This window comes from Channa argus, chromosome 12 (assembly GCF_033026475.1).
Source record: "Channa argus isolate prfri chromosome 12, Channa argus male v1.0, whole genome shotgun sequence".
NCBI lineage: Eukaryota > Metazoa > Chordata > Actinopteri > Anabantiformes > Channidae > Channa > Channa argus.
This window is the reverse complement of record NC_090208.1, coordinates 14478762-14496548: the sequence shown is the minus strand read 5'-3', so window position 1 is coordinate 14496548 and position 17787 is coordinate 14478762. Positions and strand designations below refer to the sequence as shown.

At 39.4% G+C, this 17787-nt stretch overlaps 1 protein-coding gene across 8 annotated transcripts in view; it reads right to left on the bottom strand.

Annotated features, from left to right (window-relative positions):
• Positions 1-17787, bottom strand: part of arap2 (ArfGAP with RhoGAP domain, ankyrin repeat and PH domain 2) — a 204578-nt gene that overhangs the window by 71102 nt on the left and 115689 nt on the right. For all 8 annotated transcript variants that reach the window (XM_067523327.1, XM_067523333.1, XM_067523331.1 and 5 more), the window contains 2 exons: positions 17324-17517; positions 5208-5314 (listed from right to left, as the gene is read on the bottom strand). In XM_067523327.1, the coding sequence (XP_067379428.1) occupies positions 5208-5314; positions 17324-17517 (301 nt within the window). The remainder of the gene's footprint in view (positions 1-5207; positions 5315-17323; positions 17518-17787) is intronic.

Sequence of the window (17787 nt, the reverse complement as noted above, 5' to 3'; positions counted from 1 at the left end):
CCAACTGGTGAAGCTTCATACTAGCTTGCACTTCACAGGCACAGGTGACCAATAATTCTTTCACATAAAATATGAAAACATGTAAAGTTATCATTTACTTAATCTACTCTTGTATGTTTGACGATACAGATACTGCAGTTTAGGGGGTTTAGAAGTTATTAAACTATCCTCCTGTGCCATTTGTGCCATAAAACAATGCAAGTAAAGAATCTGTGCTACTCAAAGTTTTGGAAAATTGAAATTGAAAAATCCAAAAAACAACGCGTCCTTCCAAAAACAATAACCTGAAAACTCAGGATAATCCAGAGACCTTGCTGCCAAGAGTATTCATCAGGAAATATTTTCATTTGAAAAAAAAAGACATTAAAAAAAGACTGAAAACTGTCCTCATAAAAACATGGATTTTCTCCAATATGCCCTTGAGCTAGGCATTTATCTGCAGGTTTAGCAAAAGTGCTTTATGATCAAGTGTTTTCTTGTCTCCAAACTTTTTGCCTGCTAACTCTCTTGTCTGCCTCATTGTCATTCTCTCTACTCATAAAAGTCTGCGATTGTATCTACCACAGCGCCCTGAACGCTCTGTCCATTTAACGGCAGCAAAACAATGGAAAAGCCAAAGTGAGTCTCCACAGCTTAAAGTGATTAGATGAGTTTCTCACTAATCCCCACCTTGAGCAGGTAGGAGAACGCTCCCAGAGCTACCAATCGATTTGATCCACACGCACACACACACACACACTCTGAGCAGTCACCTCATCAAAACAATTCGGGAGACTTGAGCTAATTTTAATTCCACCCCTCTTTTTTGTTCCACACAAAATGGCAATTACATCCAGTGTATTAATGAAACCGCCAAACAATAGGACCATTAGAGAGCTGACATAAACAGATCGATCGAACATACAACAGACAGGTAGCAGAATGAGGACAAAAAAAAAAAAGACAACAGGCATAAAAAGAAAGGGGTAAAAAAAGAAGACAAAATAGTGAACAGGTGTGAAGAAACCAACAAGCCGTGCTTTGTCCAGGCAACTGTGAGGGTTGTATTCTAAATGGACCATTACAGCACAAAGCAGGAGCACGCTCATTGATTGTAGGCCCCCAGGGACTGAAGTCACCTGAAAGGCAGAGAAACCTGCGTGAGGCTCCCGAGGGAGACTTCATAAAAAATAAATATATAAACAAAAACCTGATCAATAATTAGTGATTTTTGTACAGCGCTCTGTTCTCGAGTAGCGTGTGTACTGCAATGACCAATGCGTCTCGGAGGTGTGCGTGCGGTGCGTGAGGTGGTCAACAAGGAGCTTTGTGAAAGAGATTTGACAGGAGAACAGTGCTACAAAAGTACAGTCAAAACAAACTTATAATAGGATTCTCTTTGCCTCATTAGAGCTGGGTCTTAACTTTGTGACATGCCTGCTCATTAGTTTCTCAACTTACATCTCAAAGGAAAATACACTATATTCTCTGTTGTAAACTGAAAAGGTTTGTAGATTTGGCTAAACCAGCTGACAATAGATGTAAATGTCACTGAGCAATTTCTATCACTATAAATGTCACTTGTTTGTGACATACAGGTCACTTTCACACCTGCTTCTCAACTTGATATAATCTGGTCAGATCCAGTTTTTGTTCAAAGTGACAAGAAGTGTGAGCAGCACTTTATATGGATGGACACTTAATTCATGCATTGGTTTTGTTGACTGTCAATCATGTTTCATCAGGGCCACTCCTGGATCTTTGTGGTCATCCACTGCACTGAAACTAAAAAGTATTTCTCAATTATGGAAGAAAAATTTCTTTTATGCTTTGCAATTGCCAAAAGTCACATATGATGCCCTAGAGGCCCGATTAAGGTCTTTAAAGGTGTATTATATCTCGTTATTAACATAAAACAATGGCAACCTGAGTAAACGCAAAACTGCTTTTTTTACTTAGGCAATAAGCCTCCATAATTACTCAATCAACTAATCAACAAATCAACTAAACGTCTTTGGACATTAGCTGCATTAAACACAAACGCACTTAAATACATGTTTTCCAGCTATGTGAAGCTTGTTTTCCTCGACAAGCAGCTCAGTATGGTGTGATCAAAGGAAATTGAAGTGAACCTTCGCAGAGGTGACAAGCTTTGAAAATTCCCCCAATAACACAACCATGAATCATCCAGGAAAGTCAAGAACCAAGGAAAACATCCAAGGACCCGCGGGACTAACCTTCATCGGGATTAGCATTTCTGACTTTACTTTTAGATGTGAAAAAGGACATTAATGAGAGAGAGACTAGATAAAAACTAATGCTAACCCAGAACAACACGAGCCCTTGTCTAAAGTTCAACCAAACCCACCTTGATGACCCTCAAACCTTAAAAGGACAGAAGAATCATAAACTGCTTTAGGAGACAGTGGTCTTATTACATGTGATCAAATCCAAACAGAGCCCAAACACCATAACTATGGTATCACATGGTGGATGTGATGTGATTATGTGGGGATATATGGCTGACTTGCCATAATTAAAGGAAACATGACATCCTCAGAGACGATCTTCAGTCAATAATTTGAAGCTCAATGACAACTGGGCACTGAGCACAACAACGATCCACAACATACAAGTTAAATAACTTCTGATTCTAAATTAAAGTTTTTAGACTGATCTATCCTGACTTACATGCTACTGAAATGCTGTGGCAGGACTTCAACTAAACAGTTGGTTCTCAAAAGCCCTCTCATGATGCTGAACTAGACATTTTTTGAATGGGTTTTGAATAAATTATTTTCTTTAATTTTTAAAACTATACTTTAAAATCCTACTTTGTTTTTACTATGCTATACGTTGGTTGACAATCAGTAACCATTTAAAATGGGATATATACAAAAAATTAAAAGGGCAGATATTTTTTCATAAGCCTGTATATGGTTAAAATGACAGGAGAAAGCAGTTGTAATTGTTTCCGATGGTACATAAAACTGCTGCTCCTTGCAGTATCATTTTTAAACAATAGTGGAGGTGTGCTACAACGTCAACTAAACAGTTGGTTCTCAAAAGCCCTCTCATGATGCTGAACTAGACATTTTTTGAATGGGTTTTGAATAAATTATTTTCTTTAATTTTTAAAACTATACTTTAAAATCCTACTTTGTTTTTACTATGCTATACGTTGGTTGACAATCAGTAACCATTTAAAATGGGATATATACAAAAAATTAAAAGGGCAGATATTTTTTCATAAGCCTGTATATGGTTAAAATGACAGGAGAAAGCAGTTGTAATTGTTTCCGATGGTACATAAAACTGCTGCTCCTTGCAGTATCATTTTTAAACAATAGTGGAGGTGTGCTACAACGTCAACCTGTTGAATACATCATTCTGATGGGTCTATATTCAAAGAGAGATTATTTCACTCAGCATTCATCATTTAGATGATGAAAACAGCAATTAGAAAGAGTATGTGTTATGCAAAGAGCTATGAAATGAAACAGTACGCTTATCTCGCATCTCTCTCACAAATAAAAAAAGACAGATCATACACTGCACATGATTTATCACAAAGTGCTTTTTGCTGTGGGAGAAAAAGATGTGTAAAGGTAAATAAAAACAGAATGCAATCATATGAAAATCTCATAGTTTATTCACAATAGAACATAAACAACATATCAGATGTTGAAACTAAGAAATTTATCATTTCATTGCCCCCCCCCCTCAAAAAAAAAAAAAAAGGTGGAATTTAAAAACTAATTAGATTAATTGGCAACAGGTCAGTAACACGATAACACGAATGAGTATGAAAGGAGCATTTCAGAGAGATAGACCTTCTCGAATGTAAAGATGGTCGGAGGTTCAACAACCTGTGACAAACCTTAATTGCCAATTTTCGAAAAATGTTTCTTAATGTAAAATTCCGAATTCCGAAGATCTCACCTTCTACAGTATAAAATATCATCAAAAGCTTTAGAGAGTCAGGAGGAATCTCTGTGCACAAGGAACAAGGGGTCAAAACCAAAAGATCAAAACTGGATATGCATGAACTTTTGGCCCTCAGGCGGCACCGCATTAAAAACGGGCATGATGGTGAATGGCCGATTATATCGCTTTGGATAAAAGCGCTATATAATCATATATATTATTGCTGGAGCAACTTGGGGTTCAGTGTCTTGCCCAAGGACACTGATCGAACCACTGACCCTGTGGTCTGTGCACGACAAAAGGTACAACTTCATGATTGTCTACTAGACATGACTGCGTGGGGTCAGTAACACTTCCAGAAATCACTGTCTGTGAACACAGTTTGCTGTGGAATCCACAAATGTAAATTAAAGCTGTATCATGAAAAGAAGAAGCCCTATGTGAACACGATCCAGAAACACTGCTGTGTTCTCTGGGCCAAAGCTCATTTAAGATAGTCTGAGGAAAAATGGAAAATTGTTCTGTGGTCAGATGAATTTGAAAATCTTTTTGGAAGCCATGGACATCATGTCCTGAGGACTAAAGAGGAGAGGGACCATCCTGCTTGTTATCAGCAGACAGTTCATAAACCTGCATCTCTGATGGTATGTGGGTGCATTAGTGCCTATGGTGTGGGCAGCTTACACATCTGGAATGGCACCATCAATGCTGAAAAGAACATAGAGAGCAACATATTCCCATTCATGTGACGTCTCTTTCAGGGAAGGCCTGGCGTATTTCAGCAAGACAATACTGAACCACACAGTGCATCCATCACAACAGCATGGCTTCACAGGAGAAGAGTCCAGGTTTTGAACTGGCCTGCCTGCATTTCAGACCTTTCACCAATAGCAAACATTGGGCTTATGTAAAACAAATTCCAGGAAAGTTGAGCAGCTAGAACCCTGCATCAGACAACAATGGGACAACATCCCTCTCCTAAAATTCAAGCAACTGGTCTCCTCACTTCCCAGACGTTTACAGACAGTTGTTAAAAGCAGAGAGGATGCTACACAATGGTGAACATCACACTGTTCCAACTTGTTTGAGATGTGTTGCTGCCATCAAAGTCAAAAATATTTTCCATGAAATGGTAAAATGTTTAGCGTCTGATATGTTCTGTATGTTTTATTGTGAATAAAATATGAGTTGATGAGATTTGCAGATCATTGCATTCTGTTTTTATTTACATTTTTACACATCTTCCAAACTTTTTTGGAATCTGGGTTGTACATGCTGATACGAAAATGGAGGATACCTACCAGAAATTCTTGAAGGGTGTGCTGATTTCAAAGCTCTTGCGGTCCACATCTCGAATATTGGCAGCAGTCAGTCCCACTTCAGTAATAGCCAGGCCCGCTTTATAGTCCTGGAAAAGGGAGAGTTGGAGATCCATACATTTAATGATAATTAAGTGTGAGGTAGTTACCGCCACTTTAAATCATTATCAATTAATCACCTTTTTATCACCCAAAAGAAATTAAACTTATTCAGTTTCTTCCCAAGATTTACATGAGAAAATCAATACTATATGTGTATGTGTGTGTGTGTGTGTGGTGTGTGTGTGTGGTGTGTGTGTGTGTGTGTGTCAGTCAAGTGACAAGACCTTGAACCAGGAGATGATTAGCATTGTACAGCATAAAGACAGGAACCAAAAAAAGACAGCTCAGCTCTGTGTGCTGCATTGAGTTGGTGCAAAAATGGCCTTTGAGCATAAGATCCCCATATACTGAATGTTGGTAAGAGCCTGGCTAACGGTTTCCACCATGGTAACCTAAGCTATTTAGCTTCTGGCCTCCACCTACTTGTTTGGTGCTTAAAATATCAAACAACAGCTCAGATCAGCTGTTGGTAAAGTTAATTACATAATTTAAGCTGATGACAGGTTAAATGTGTTTATGTGTGCGCTCCATGCACATAGGTGGAAAAATATTTGGCCTGTGCCAAAGAATATCAATAAGTGGTTAAGAGTTACACCTCTGAACTCCACTGCCTGTGACAAAAAAAAAACTGTCCATATAAGGTAAGACATGCAACTCTGTTAAACATCTAAACATTCAGAAAGGACTGACTGTCTCTTTTTGAGACCACTACTCTAGTAAAACCAACAGCTGATCTTGCATCACTTTCATAATCTCCCACTCATGTCAATAAATCAGTAGATCAAATTGTAGTTCGAATATCAGCAGCTTTAATAATACTGTAGCTGTAGGAGAATAAAATGTACCAAAGTTTGTAGGCCGAGAGCATATTTATTTGTACTATTTAAAATGAGCATCTAAATTTCACCCACCCGGCTGTATCAAAATGGAAACATAATTATCAAAATCTGTTGATCAGCACCTTTAAAGCTCACAATTCTCATTTGCTAAATCGAAAAAATAAATAAACAACAAACACAATATATTGTTTTATATAGAGCACTACAAATGCACATTTTGTTATGTTTCAGACTCAAATACAGGTTCACAGGCCACTAGACTAGTTCCACTTGCATAATCTATTGCAACTAACACAGGAGCTCTTACAATGGTTGAGATTCTCAATTTTAATTTGAAACTGTCAGAGGAGTGATAGCTCTAAGATGTGTGTATTAGTGAGGTCACACTGGGTAGTGTAGTACTGGAGTGCATTATACTAAGAGATGGTTCTAATGTTTTGGCCACATTGTATAAAATAAACTATTGTACAGGTGTAGTAGTACAAGTGGCTGGTGATTGTAGGAGTTTCTGGCAATTGGATAGAGGCCCTAGGACCCAGAATTGTGATGATATGTATCCCAAATTGGAAGAATTCATGGGGAAAATACTTTACGTACCACCATGACAAGGACCGACAAGTGGTTTGAAATGGAAGCAAGGGTGGACAGCTAACACACCAACTGAGAATTAATCACATTCCCATTTTTAAACTCGAAACACTGTTGGCAAATGTTCAACACAAATGTAGAAACTACTCAAAACAACAAACTGTTCCCAGTGACTTAAAATGTTAGGCTCCTTCACTAGACTCCATCATGCCACTTTCTACCCAAATTAGGAACCCTCCTTAATAAGGTGGGATCAAGAGGTCATCTCATTAAAGTCACAACTTGTTTATCACACGAAATGACATTTAGTGTAATGGAAATAACCAAACACTAAAGAAACCATACAATCACTGCAGGGACTCTCTTAGTCTCTGATTCCTGTGGACTGTTTTGTTTTTTAGGAAATGGCACTGGATTGAGTTAGACCTGTGAGAGAGGCCTGTTGAAAATAGTTTGTGACAGACCAATAACAAACCTAGCAGCTTTTTCTCCTTCTCACCAATGACGCACAACAGAGTCTGTGCATTGTGTGTGTGTGTGTGTGTGTACGCAAGTGCTAAAGAGAAACAGAAAAGGATAGAGAGGCTATATAGTAGAGTGTGTGTGAGTGTGTGTCGTATTGAATGTGTGTGTACCTGTGTAGAACAGCAAAGCCCTGCAAAAGGCAAAGGTGCATCTGGGGAATCCAAACCAACCCAAGCTTTCAGCCTCAATGTTTTCTGAGGCCCAATTCCGAAATAGGGGTTAGATGCAGAGCCACAGTTTTCATAAGCTCCACTGTATCGCGACGCTCCCTTCCCTGCTCCACCTCACCCTCGCCATTCACAGCAGTTTAAACCATTTTCTATAGCCCAAAGCTCTAAGCTGAGACAGAAAAACAGACAGGAAGACAGAGTCCACCAACACCCACACATGTATAGGCACGTCATCAAAATAGAGCAAAAGTAAGGGCGCCACACATTACAATACAAAGAAATACAGACTTAGTCCATCACCGAGGCACAAAGACCAGAGCCAAACAACATGAGTCAAAGAATAGAGGAGCGCTAGACAAAAAAAAAAGGAAAAACAAATGGGAAAGAAGGATGAAGTACAAAGGAAATAAGGTCTTAATCTGTATAGGTCAGTAGAGGAGCTGACAAGAAAACAAATGTGTGTGGAAAGAGCCGGTACAAAACAGAATCTGTGCCAATACTTCTCAATGGTAGATTACAAAATACAGTCTTAGCGAGGAGCCCTAGACTATGCCAAGCTGTGCCAGCTAATAGCATGTGTGTTTTCTGTGCTAACTGTTCTTCACCAGCAAAAACAATTTACACTAATTACACAAAACAAAGAGAAGAAAATTAATCGACACCATCTTTGTTGATTAGGCGCTTTTTGGGAATACATGCCCTAGCAGTGCAGACGTGTGTGTGTGTGTGTGTGTGTGTGTGTGTGTGTGTGTGTGTGTGTGTGTGTGTGTGTAGGTTTATGCATGCATATATGTGTGTGTGTGTGTGTGCGCGTGTGTGTGTGCGTGTGTGAGTGTGGGTTTATGCATGTGTGTGTGTGTGAGGGGGGGAGGTGCTGCCGTGTCGGTTGCACAATTCTTCAACTAATTAGTAACAAAATTCTCAGAGCAGCCAAAATTTGCAGATGAGAACACATGGAAGAAGTCACTTAAATATTTGCGTGCCGCATGATCTCTCACCTGATCTTTTGTGTGGGATGGTTCAATTGGGGGTAATGCCGTCAAAGTCTTCATTTGACCATCATTACCCTCAATTAGACTACTTCAAACTAATTTACTGTGGTGGAAAAATTCAGGAAATTATTTTGTTCTCAAAACGGTTCTCCACAATGATATTGGGAATAGAAACAAAGTGAAGTGCTGGCGTTGAGAAATCCTGTGACATGTTATGAGAAATTAGGATACTGAGCTCAAGAGAGGATGGCATAGGAGACAGGCAGAGACAAAGACGTGTTCAAGGCAGCATTAGTTAGACAAGTGAACTCACTGTATGGCCAGGTTCTAATTGAGCTAAAAGTTTTGATGGGAGGGCTTTCAGTGCTACAGAAACTTCCCTTTCTATCCTATCAATTATACCTACAGTATGTGCCACCACTGCTCCTTTAAGTCTAGTGAGTTGCAAGGTTTGAAGATGCATGACGGGATAATGAGAGGTGACCGAGTACAAACCAGCCTCATTCAAAGCTTATTTCTGCCTAGCTGCTCAGTTCAGTGGAAGATCTCAAGGCAATAACATGCACCGATAATTCAAAACACAGAAGGACAAATGGTTTGCATGCATTACTGTAAAACTGTTCTGTTTCACACCAGGAAGATATGGAAGAGGCGTGTTCCCGCTTGTCTAAATGTATGCGCATGCGAGTGTGTGACTGTGCTGAGAGGGCAGAGCAGTCACCTATACCTAATAACCCTCATCCCTCTCAGGCAGCCAATTAGAGCGCTGGGTGTTAGCGGCCGTCCAGCCCTCGCCACTCGTTACCTAGCCAATATGTGCTGTGGCCTCCTGCCCTCTCCAATTAATTCACCAAGGATTGAGGAAAGGGGGGATGGTGAGAGCATGGAAAGGCATTAGGGGTAAAAATAACTCACCCAATTACAACAGCCAAGGGGTAGGTGGTAATAGTGGTACTTATAGGAAGGAGAGGGGAGAAGGCCCTTAGGTGAATGTTCATACGCATGCATTTTATTTTTTTTTTTTTTGCAATTTTGGCTAGTTTTTGTCCGTAGAACATGAAACATTGCAAAGAACTAACACAGAAAATGCAATTCATCAACTCAACTAGAATTCAAAAAGAACGCACACACACATCACACATCAGGTAAACACAACAAATTCCTGGAAAATGAGAGAGAACTTCTTCTCTCACACCTAAAACGAATACCCCTAAAATGCTAAGTGCTGAGCAAAGGCCCACTCTGCATACGCTGATCAGGCATCCAATTACAATTTATTTCAAAGCTTATTGTGTTAGTCATTCACTCCACAATGCGGAGGTGCTCTAAAAGAAGCCTCTACGTCCATCTCCAACTCCACGTGTTCTTCGCCACTTAAACTGCTCTAAAAGCACGCAGGGTAAGACTGTCTCACAGAGGGGTAGGTGAGTTTAAAAGAGCACCCACTCAATGGAGACAAAAGACATTTGATTATTTTAAACATCAGACAGGAAAACTGAAAGAACGGGGAGAGTGAGGAGCTATAATAGAGGATGAAAAAAAACTAAAGCAGAAAAAGGAATAATTGCTTCAACATGTGGAGACAAAACAAAAAAGCGAGAGGCAATGGATGAATGCACTTACTGCACAGTAAATGTGAGGTACATTTACATTAAGGCAAAAACAGGAATATATGCTCTGAAAATAGTGTGGAGACATTTTAAACTAAAACTAGCGGCGAGTAAAAATCAATCCATTGGTCTGTCATTCATTTGGTCAAAACATTTCATAAAACTTTACTGTGCATGTGGAACTCGGCTATAAAGACTTTATGAGTTTGACTGCTGCTTCAGTGCGAGTGAAACTGATTTGGCATTTGAAACCCCAGGAGCCTTATTTGCCACACCTCACTACTAATTCAGTCACTTTATAGTGTTGTGTGAACCTGTCCAGATCATTGCAATAATCACACACTGGCTCAGTTAAAACTTGGGAATGTAACTCAATATTTAAAAATGGATTAAACCTTATCTGTAGCAGTTTCGAGTGAAAGCAGTGTCCATCTACTGCACTGCACCTGCACATTGGTCCATATTGAAATACTGCAACAAAACGGGACGGACTACCATAAAATCGCAGTCTCTTTTAGCTTACTGGTTTTGTTTCCTGGTTCACACTCCAGTCTATTCGACATTAATCATAGTCAACAATCCCCATACAGACAGTGAAATAAACAATGAATAGCCTCTGCTCACATTTAGTGTCTGTCAGTCTGCAACACAATGAATTCTAAGTGTTAGAAAATCATTTTAGTTCATCATCAGTCATCCAAAAACAGTTAAATATGACCTAATCTTCCAGCATCTCACAAAAGCATACAGTGTGGTGCAAGGCCAAGCTCATATATGGAGAGAGTTTGAGGTAAAGTTATTTGTTGTAGTTGGGAAATCTTCCCGTGTCATTTGAAAATGACTCAGCAGCAAAATCAGATATGAATCAAACATCCGTGACTTGTAAGTTGAGTCAGAAACCTAAACCACCGAGGGGTGGAAACACATGGAGTTTGTGTCACTACCACAAACATAATAAGCACAAACTAAATGGAAATTATGCATATGGTTGCAACGGTAACAAACTATTTGAATTCTTAGGGGTCTGTAAGCATTCAACAAAAAGAATGACTTGAAATGTGGTGTGATAATTATCAATATCAACTGATATAAAAATCATGATAAACAATTTTCTATATATCGTGCAGCCCTTTTGACACTGTTGTGACTGGAGTCCATAAATAACAGCTAAAAAGTGAACATATTGTGCTTACATTCATCAGAAGCATAACTCAAATTAACTTCTAATGCCTGCTGGGCTTGTAAACAAGCAGCATTGTGTTCAGAATATCAACTGTAATATCTGACCCCAAGCATCAAATATAAAACAATGAAGGTTTAAATGATACCTACCACATAACGTATCATAGTAATTCTATATTTGTTAAATATCTTTGAGCTTTATTATGTACATTGCCTATTACAATACTAGGACCTTGTTGGAAGCTTTTTTTCAAATTCTACCAAATGGCCTTGTAGTCTTGGGATCTTGCTAATTGTTACAAAGATCTTGAGAACAGCAAATGAGAAAGAGATTTAATTAAATCTGAGATTAATTAAATCCTCAGTCTCTCTGTTACTGTATACTCAGCTCTACTGTACTGTATGTGTAATGTTTGCCAAGTATGAATAAAAAGAGGAAAAACTATATATGGCAAGCATCTGTGTATCGATTTGAGTACTAAACTGTGCTTGTGGTGGACACTAAAATCCTCATCAATCGACTGCACAGTTAAACCGATGAGAGAACTGACACTGCTGGTCCACATAGTAGGGTTTAAGCTGAAAGCTGGGGAACCAACTGAAGACTAGCTAAGACCGAACAAGTCACACTTAAACACCATTTCCACCACATGTCACCAAAATCTTGGCTATGACAGTCTGGGAGCAGTGCACAACTGACAACTGAGTACAGTTGGGTCAACACACTGAATGAGTGAAAGAGTGAAAGTTCTAGATAGACAAAACTGCAAAAATCCAGCGAGCACAGAATTCTTGTAGTATTTTACGAGCGCATCTGCAGGTGTTCTTGGGCCTAAACAAATGCGGCACCAACCCGTAACTTACGTATTAGCAGACAAATTTACACTGAAAAACATAAGAAGAAAAAAAACAAAGAAATAAAGCACAGATTTAGGGCAACAGCCAGGATGAAGAGGTGCAGACAGCAGAGACTGTAGAGCCTACAGAGTGGAAAAAGGTAAAAGACTAACTTCATGTAAAGCTACAGCTATCTACGTTGGTTGAAGCATATGAAGCATGTTTAAAATGATCTCATGAGAATGACTGTCAGTAATTGGCTCTTGAGACTTTAGCAGAGCAGAACGTGCTGCTAGCTTTACTTTTGTTATCATCAGCCACTACACTTTCCTATCTTTACCTACCTGCTCCATCTGCTCTTAGCAACTAGTTTGAAAACTAGAAATAGGATATTGCTATGTGGGATCTGTGAGTTAGACAGCCTGTGCATCCCATGACAGGGGAGATCGTTCTTAGAGTAAACGTGCCGTCTGTGACACACTTGGCGCGCTGTCTGACTTTCTTTACCTTGGTGTTTAAATTACCTTAAACACGGCTCCATCACCGGACTTACGGTCTGTGAAAAACAGGGTAGGGGTGGTGAAGGAGGAGCTGCTAGGATGATGTTTCCAATAGCTCGTTCATCATGTTAGATTAAATACTCCACTCCACTGGACTTGAACGGGGCAACGGTCCACCTCCCTCCCCGCGCTCTTGCACTTCATCATCCTTTTCTTACAAACCACGTCATGTGACTTCTGCATTGAAGCGCTACCTCCACCCCTTTAGATTTGTCCCTTTTTCTCTCTTTTCATTAGCAGTCTGCCTTCTATGCAAAATGCACTGCTGCTGCTGCTGCTGCTACTGCTAGTGCTATTGCATTTATGCCAGGGATTTATCTTGTAAGCTGAAATAATAGAATTAATTTGTTCTCTCTATGATACTCTCTTTCCCTCAGTTTCTCCCGCTGTCTCAGATCAAGGAAGTAGAATTGTGCTGACATGGAGCGATACCCAAAAGAGAATTCTAACAAAGATGTTTGTTCACGCTAATGAAGAAAATAATGAAAGGCAAACAACAAAACTACAAGAGCGAGCGAAATGAAATGAGATGATGCCATGAAGGGATGGAAATGAGCTGAATGTGTGCAGCATTATCAAATATGCAGACAAATACATGAGAGGCACTTTAAGAAAAAGTATCACTGCTGTTAGGTATCTTTCCATCTCACCATATCTGGTGCCGAGACAGAAGTAAGCAGATTACAGAGTATCTGTATGTGAAAAGGGCCTTAATTGGACTGACATACAATCAAATAAGCAAGACTAAAGAGAAAGTACGAGTAAGAGGATATTCATCTCTTCCCTGTTTCAAAGGACTTGTGAAAAAGAGTTTAGTCTATAATAATATATTCCAAGTACTAGGCTGGTTAAAGGACTTCATTGACTCTTAGGGTCTTTGGTCATTGGCAACAAGAGCCTCCAAAGTTATCTCTGAACCACATACATTAAGAAGCCTTACAAGTACAAGTAAGCATGCTGTGTCAAAGGGGAACTGCACTGAATTAACTTAAGAGCAGTACTACTACACTACTTAGCCTGTGAAAACAGGTTAGAGATAATTACATTCTATATTTTGCACAGAGTTGCATGTTACAGGAAATTGATATCCATGCATTAAAGGTACAGTGTGCAACTTAAGCTGGCGCTCAATTGAGACTGTGAGTCAATCCATTCTCCTCCCTCTTACTACTTGGATTGCTGTGTCACCAGAGGCTTCCAAATAAGTTATGGAGCATATTCCCCATCAAGAAAATATTTTTTAAAATGTTACATACTATAGCTTTTACTTTAAACCTATAAAAGGCATTAGCAGAAAGTTCTGCATAAAGGGCTAAAAGGTTAAACTGGCTTGTGGGGTTAAACTGTGCCTGATGTCTTAACGCGTCTAATTAGCATTTTATATCTCATTTGTTTATTCTCTGCACAAACACAATTGTAAAATGAACAAACATGGGTCTTGGGGAGACACATGCTATGACTTTTTTTCCTAACGGATACATCTTAGCTTTGCATCGAGAGTGAAGGCAAGAGAACCAGCTATCCGCGCTCTGTCCAAAGTTCAAACCTGCCAACAATCGCAGTATGAACATGCCACATTGTGTGTTAAAAATGACACCCACACTAATATTGTGGTTTCAACCTTCAGTAAAAACAACCTGTAGTTTTCACATATTACACACATAAAAACATATTATAATATGGTAATTAGTGAGCATTAAAAGGCTTGGTGGGAGGATTAGTCACTTTGGACAGAGCAAAAACCAGTGGTTCATGATGAAGAGATGAAGAGAGAATCATCTATTTTCTCATCCAAAGAGCAGTGTACTTCCCAAAATGTCAAAATATTCCTCCAAATGACATTATACTGTTTAAAAATCAATGCCATTTACCAGTGCGACACAGTTGCTAAGAGAAACGATAAAGTTGCATGAAGCAGAGTCCGGTATAGGATAAAGCTTTTATTGGAGCTTAATCTTTGAGAGGGACTAAAAATTATAATCTGTTGACTGCTCCTTCAATACTCACCATGTCTCTCAAATGTAACCACATTTTTATGTTAGTGCTGTACTACAATCCAAATATTTGATAAAGTTGTTCATCAGAAACAGAGATTCTGCATTTGAGATTGTGCTTTACTTTTAGAAGCTAACACATCAGCTGTTTATCAACAGAAAAACAAGACAGAAATATATTAGGAAGTAAGTAAGGCACTGAGCAGTTACATGAATTAGTTACATAAGGTCCACAAGAAGTCAAAGGTAATGGGAATAAAGCCACATAAAGTTTGAAAGGTAGGTGCAGCACTGGTGATATTTGTGAAGTTGAGCTCAGAAGAGAAGCTCTGGATTTAAACCCACAGGCAGGAAAAAGCCAGAGTACTGAGGTAAGACCATACTAACGCAAGGAAAAAGTTATTTTTTCCTGCTCGCAAATAAGCTGTAAAGCAGGGGTAGCCACTTAAAATTTCAGGCAGTCCAGTCACAAAATATGCTGCACAGCAAAGGTACTGTAGCTCATCAGAATATCAATCAGAGCCTAAAAGCCTAATAAAACACGAAACAAAGCCATGATTAATAGTCCACAAAGTTACTGCATAAATATTCACTGAACTCACTGGGCGTATTTAGACAGATAATATGTTTGTGAATACCTAATCAGTGTCTTGAGTCATTGGGTAAGTGCAGATTTACCAGAAGGAAAATTAGGCAAAAATATAATTACTGTAAATATAAAAAGAAACATCTAAAAACCAACACAGTGCACATTTTAGTCTTCCCAAAAACAAGCTGACTCTCTTTTCCTCTAATGTATTCACTGAATAAAGTGATAACAAGTTGCGTGCAAGAGAGTAATGAGGTAAAAAAAAAAAAAATGTTGAAAAGCCAGTGTTTTTAAAACGATATATAAACAGTGCAAGACATATCCTCCATGTTCATTCACGGTGAGAAATACTGGTAAATATTTTGGACCTTGACAAAGTGAGCTGAGTGCAACTGTCAACTCTGAATAGGATCTTATTTTTTTTAAACAAACCGTCTTTAGAAATCTCTTGCCACTTCTTCCCTCCGTCTTACCGCTGTGCGCCCAGTATTTGCATAAAGATACGATTGGACAAGGTGCTGCAGTCGGAGGATCCTCGCATACTAATAACATTGTGACACCTGTCTGATTCTGACAGCTCACATTCAGTCACATGAAACTGCAGTTGGAGAGACACAAGTGCGGGTTTCAGCTCGCACCCAGAAAATAACAACATCGACAGCTACTGATAGTAGCCACAACCAGCGCATGGACAGATGGTCAATACTCAACTTTATGGATTTCAACAAGTTTTAGTGCACCTCTCGTTTCTCGTTTAACGTCATTTTCTGGCTGTCTCACTCTTTTAAAAAAAGATTACACTGTACTTTAAGAGAACAATAAGAAGAATTACATAGCCGCATATGTTATTTCAATCTGTCTGTGGCAAAACATCCTTCGCTTTGATCAATCTAGCCTCCAGAAAGTCATCTCCCTGTCACTCATGGCTGTCATGTGAGGATGGATTACAGCTATAGTTAGCCTGAAATCAAATAGAGATGCTCGAGCTCACAAGTAGCACCACAGACATCATGCTCTCATTACAAACAATGCATAAAACACGTGTTCGCTAAACAGCAAGCCAAGGCTGTTTGCCTCAGAAAAACGAATACAACAAGAGTAAAAGTCTAAAACTCTGCATAGATGAATAGTGAAAAGAAAACTTTTCTATAGTTAGATGCTTACTGCCAAGGTGCTGAAAAGGCAACGTAGTCTATTGATAAGAGGCTATGGAGTAGACAATGAAAAGTTTTCGGAGGTTGAAACCCTCTTCGGCTAAATGGTGATATCTGCTGCTATCCGTTTTTTGATTTTGAACTGAATAAAAACAAGGTGAATTTAGGTATGGCCTGAAGTTTCTGCCAGAGGAAAGGCAATGCTATTACCTAAATAAAAAGGGTTACACTCTGCTGAGCATGAAAGGGTTTGCAAAGATTTGCAAGGCGTTAGCTCACACGTTTTGAGCTCTTTTATCTGGTAAAGACTAAATGGGAAGTCTAATGTCAGGCCTGTCTGACTGAACACTAACCTCAACAGAAAATGTCTAATCCTGGCAGCAGAGGATAAACAATGGTACATTAATCCAGCAGTGAACAAGAGCTGATTTGCATTGCCACTGTTCAGACTATCTAAATTGTATTTATTAATACAATTACTAAACACAAACTCTCACTGGCCAATTCATTAGGTACACTTGTACAAGCTAATACAATCGACCACAGCAGCTCTGTCATGAGTAAGCCGTGAAGATAACAACAACCCATTTTAGATTGCGTTAGATTGTACAGTTGTACCTAAGTGTCCAGTGGACGTATTTTGGATTTTTTCAGATTATGCGGCACTGCTTCTATTTGTACTTGTCGGGTGAACATATCTGCTCATCCCTGTGCACTAGTACGAGCATATACCCACCAAAAATAAAGGACAGTATGTCTCAGTCTACCCTCCAGCGTGTTCTCATACACACACACACATATATTTACTTTCAGCATTACATATTCATGAACACTTCCATCTTTTTCAAGAACATCTCTCTCTCATCTGCTTCAAAAAGGCTGTGATTATCATCTTCCTTTTTCAAACAGGAAGCTGTCATCCTGTAGAGAGGAAGTCCCGGTGGCGTTGGAAGTACCTGTTCTGTTTTGCAGAGCCTGACTTTACTCCCCGCCAGGGACACCAACACTCTGCCTTTGTAACTGCGCAGCTCCAGCAAGCCTCGCTTGTTTGTCAAGGAGAGGTGGGAGAGGCTGTCTGAGCACTTGTGGGAGCCACAGGAGGGGGGGCGTGTGGCCGTCTGAAGGGTTTCCATCCACTCCTGGCGTTCCCCTGTGGACACATGAGTGAGAGTCAGACATAGAGAAAAAGATGTAGATGGTGGATGTAGATGCAAGTGAGAGTGTGTAAAAAAGTGAAAACAAGGAGGAACTAAATCAAGCAAAGCAAGACAGAACTAGAGAGAGATCGGGGCATTTTGAAGTCTTTGAATCACAGTGTTAATTCATCATTTTTCCATCCCTTCAGTGAATTACGTTGGCTTAGCTAAACCTCCGCTGTATACTGATACAAAAATTTGCAGACCAAAGGCAGTAATTGAAA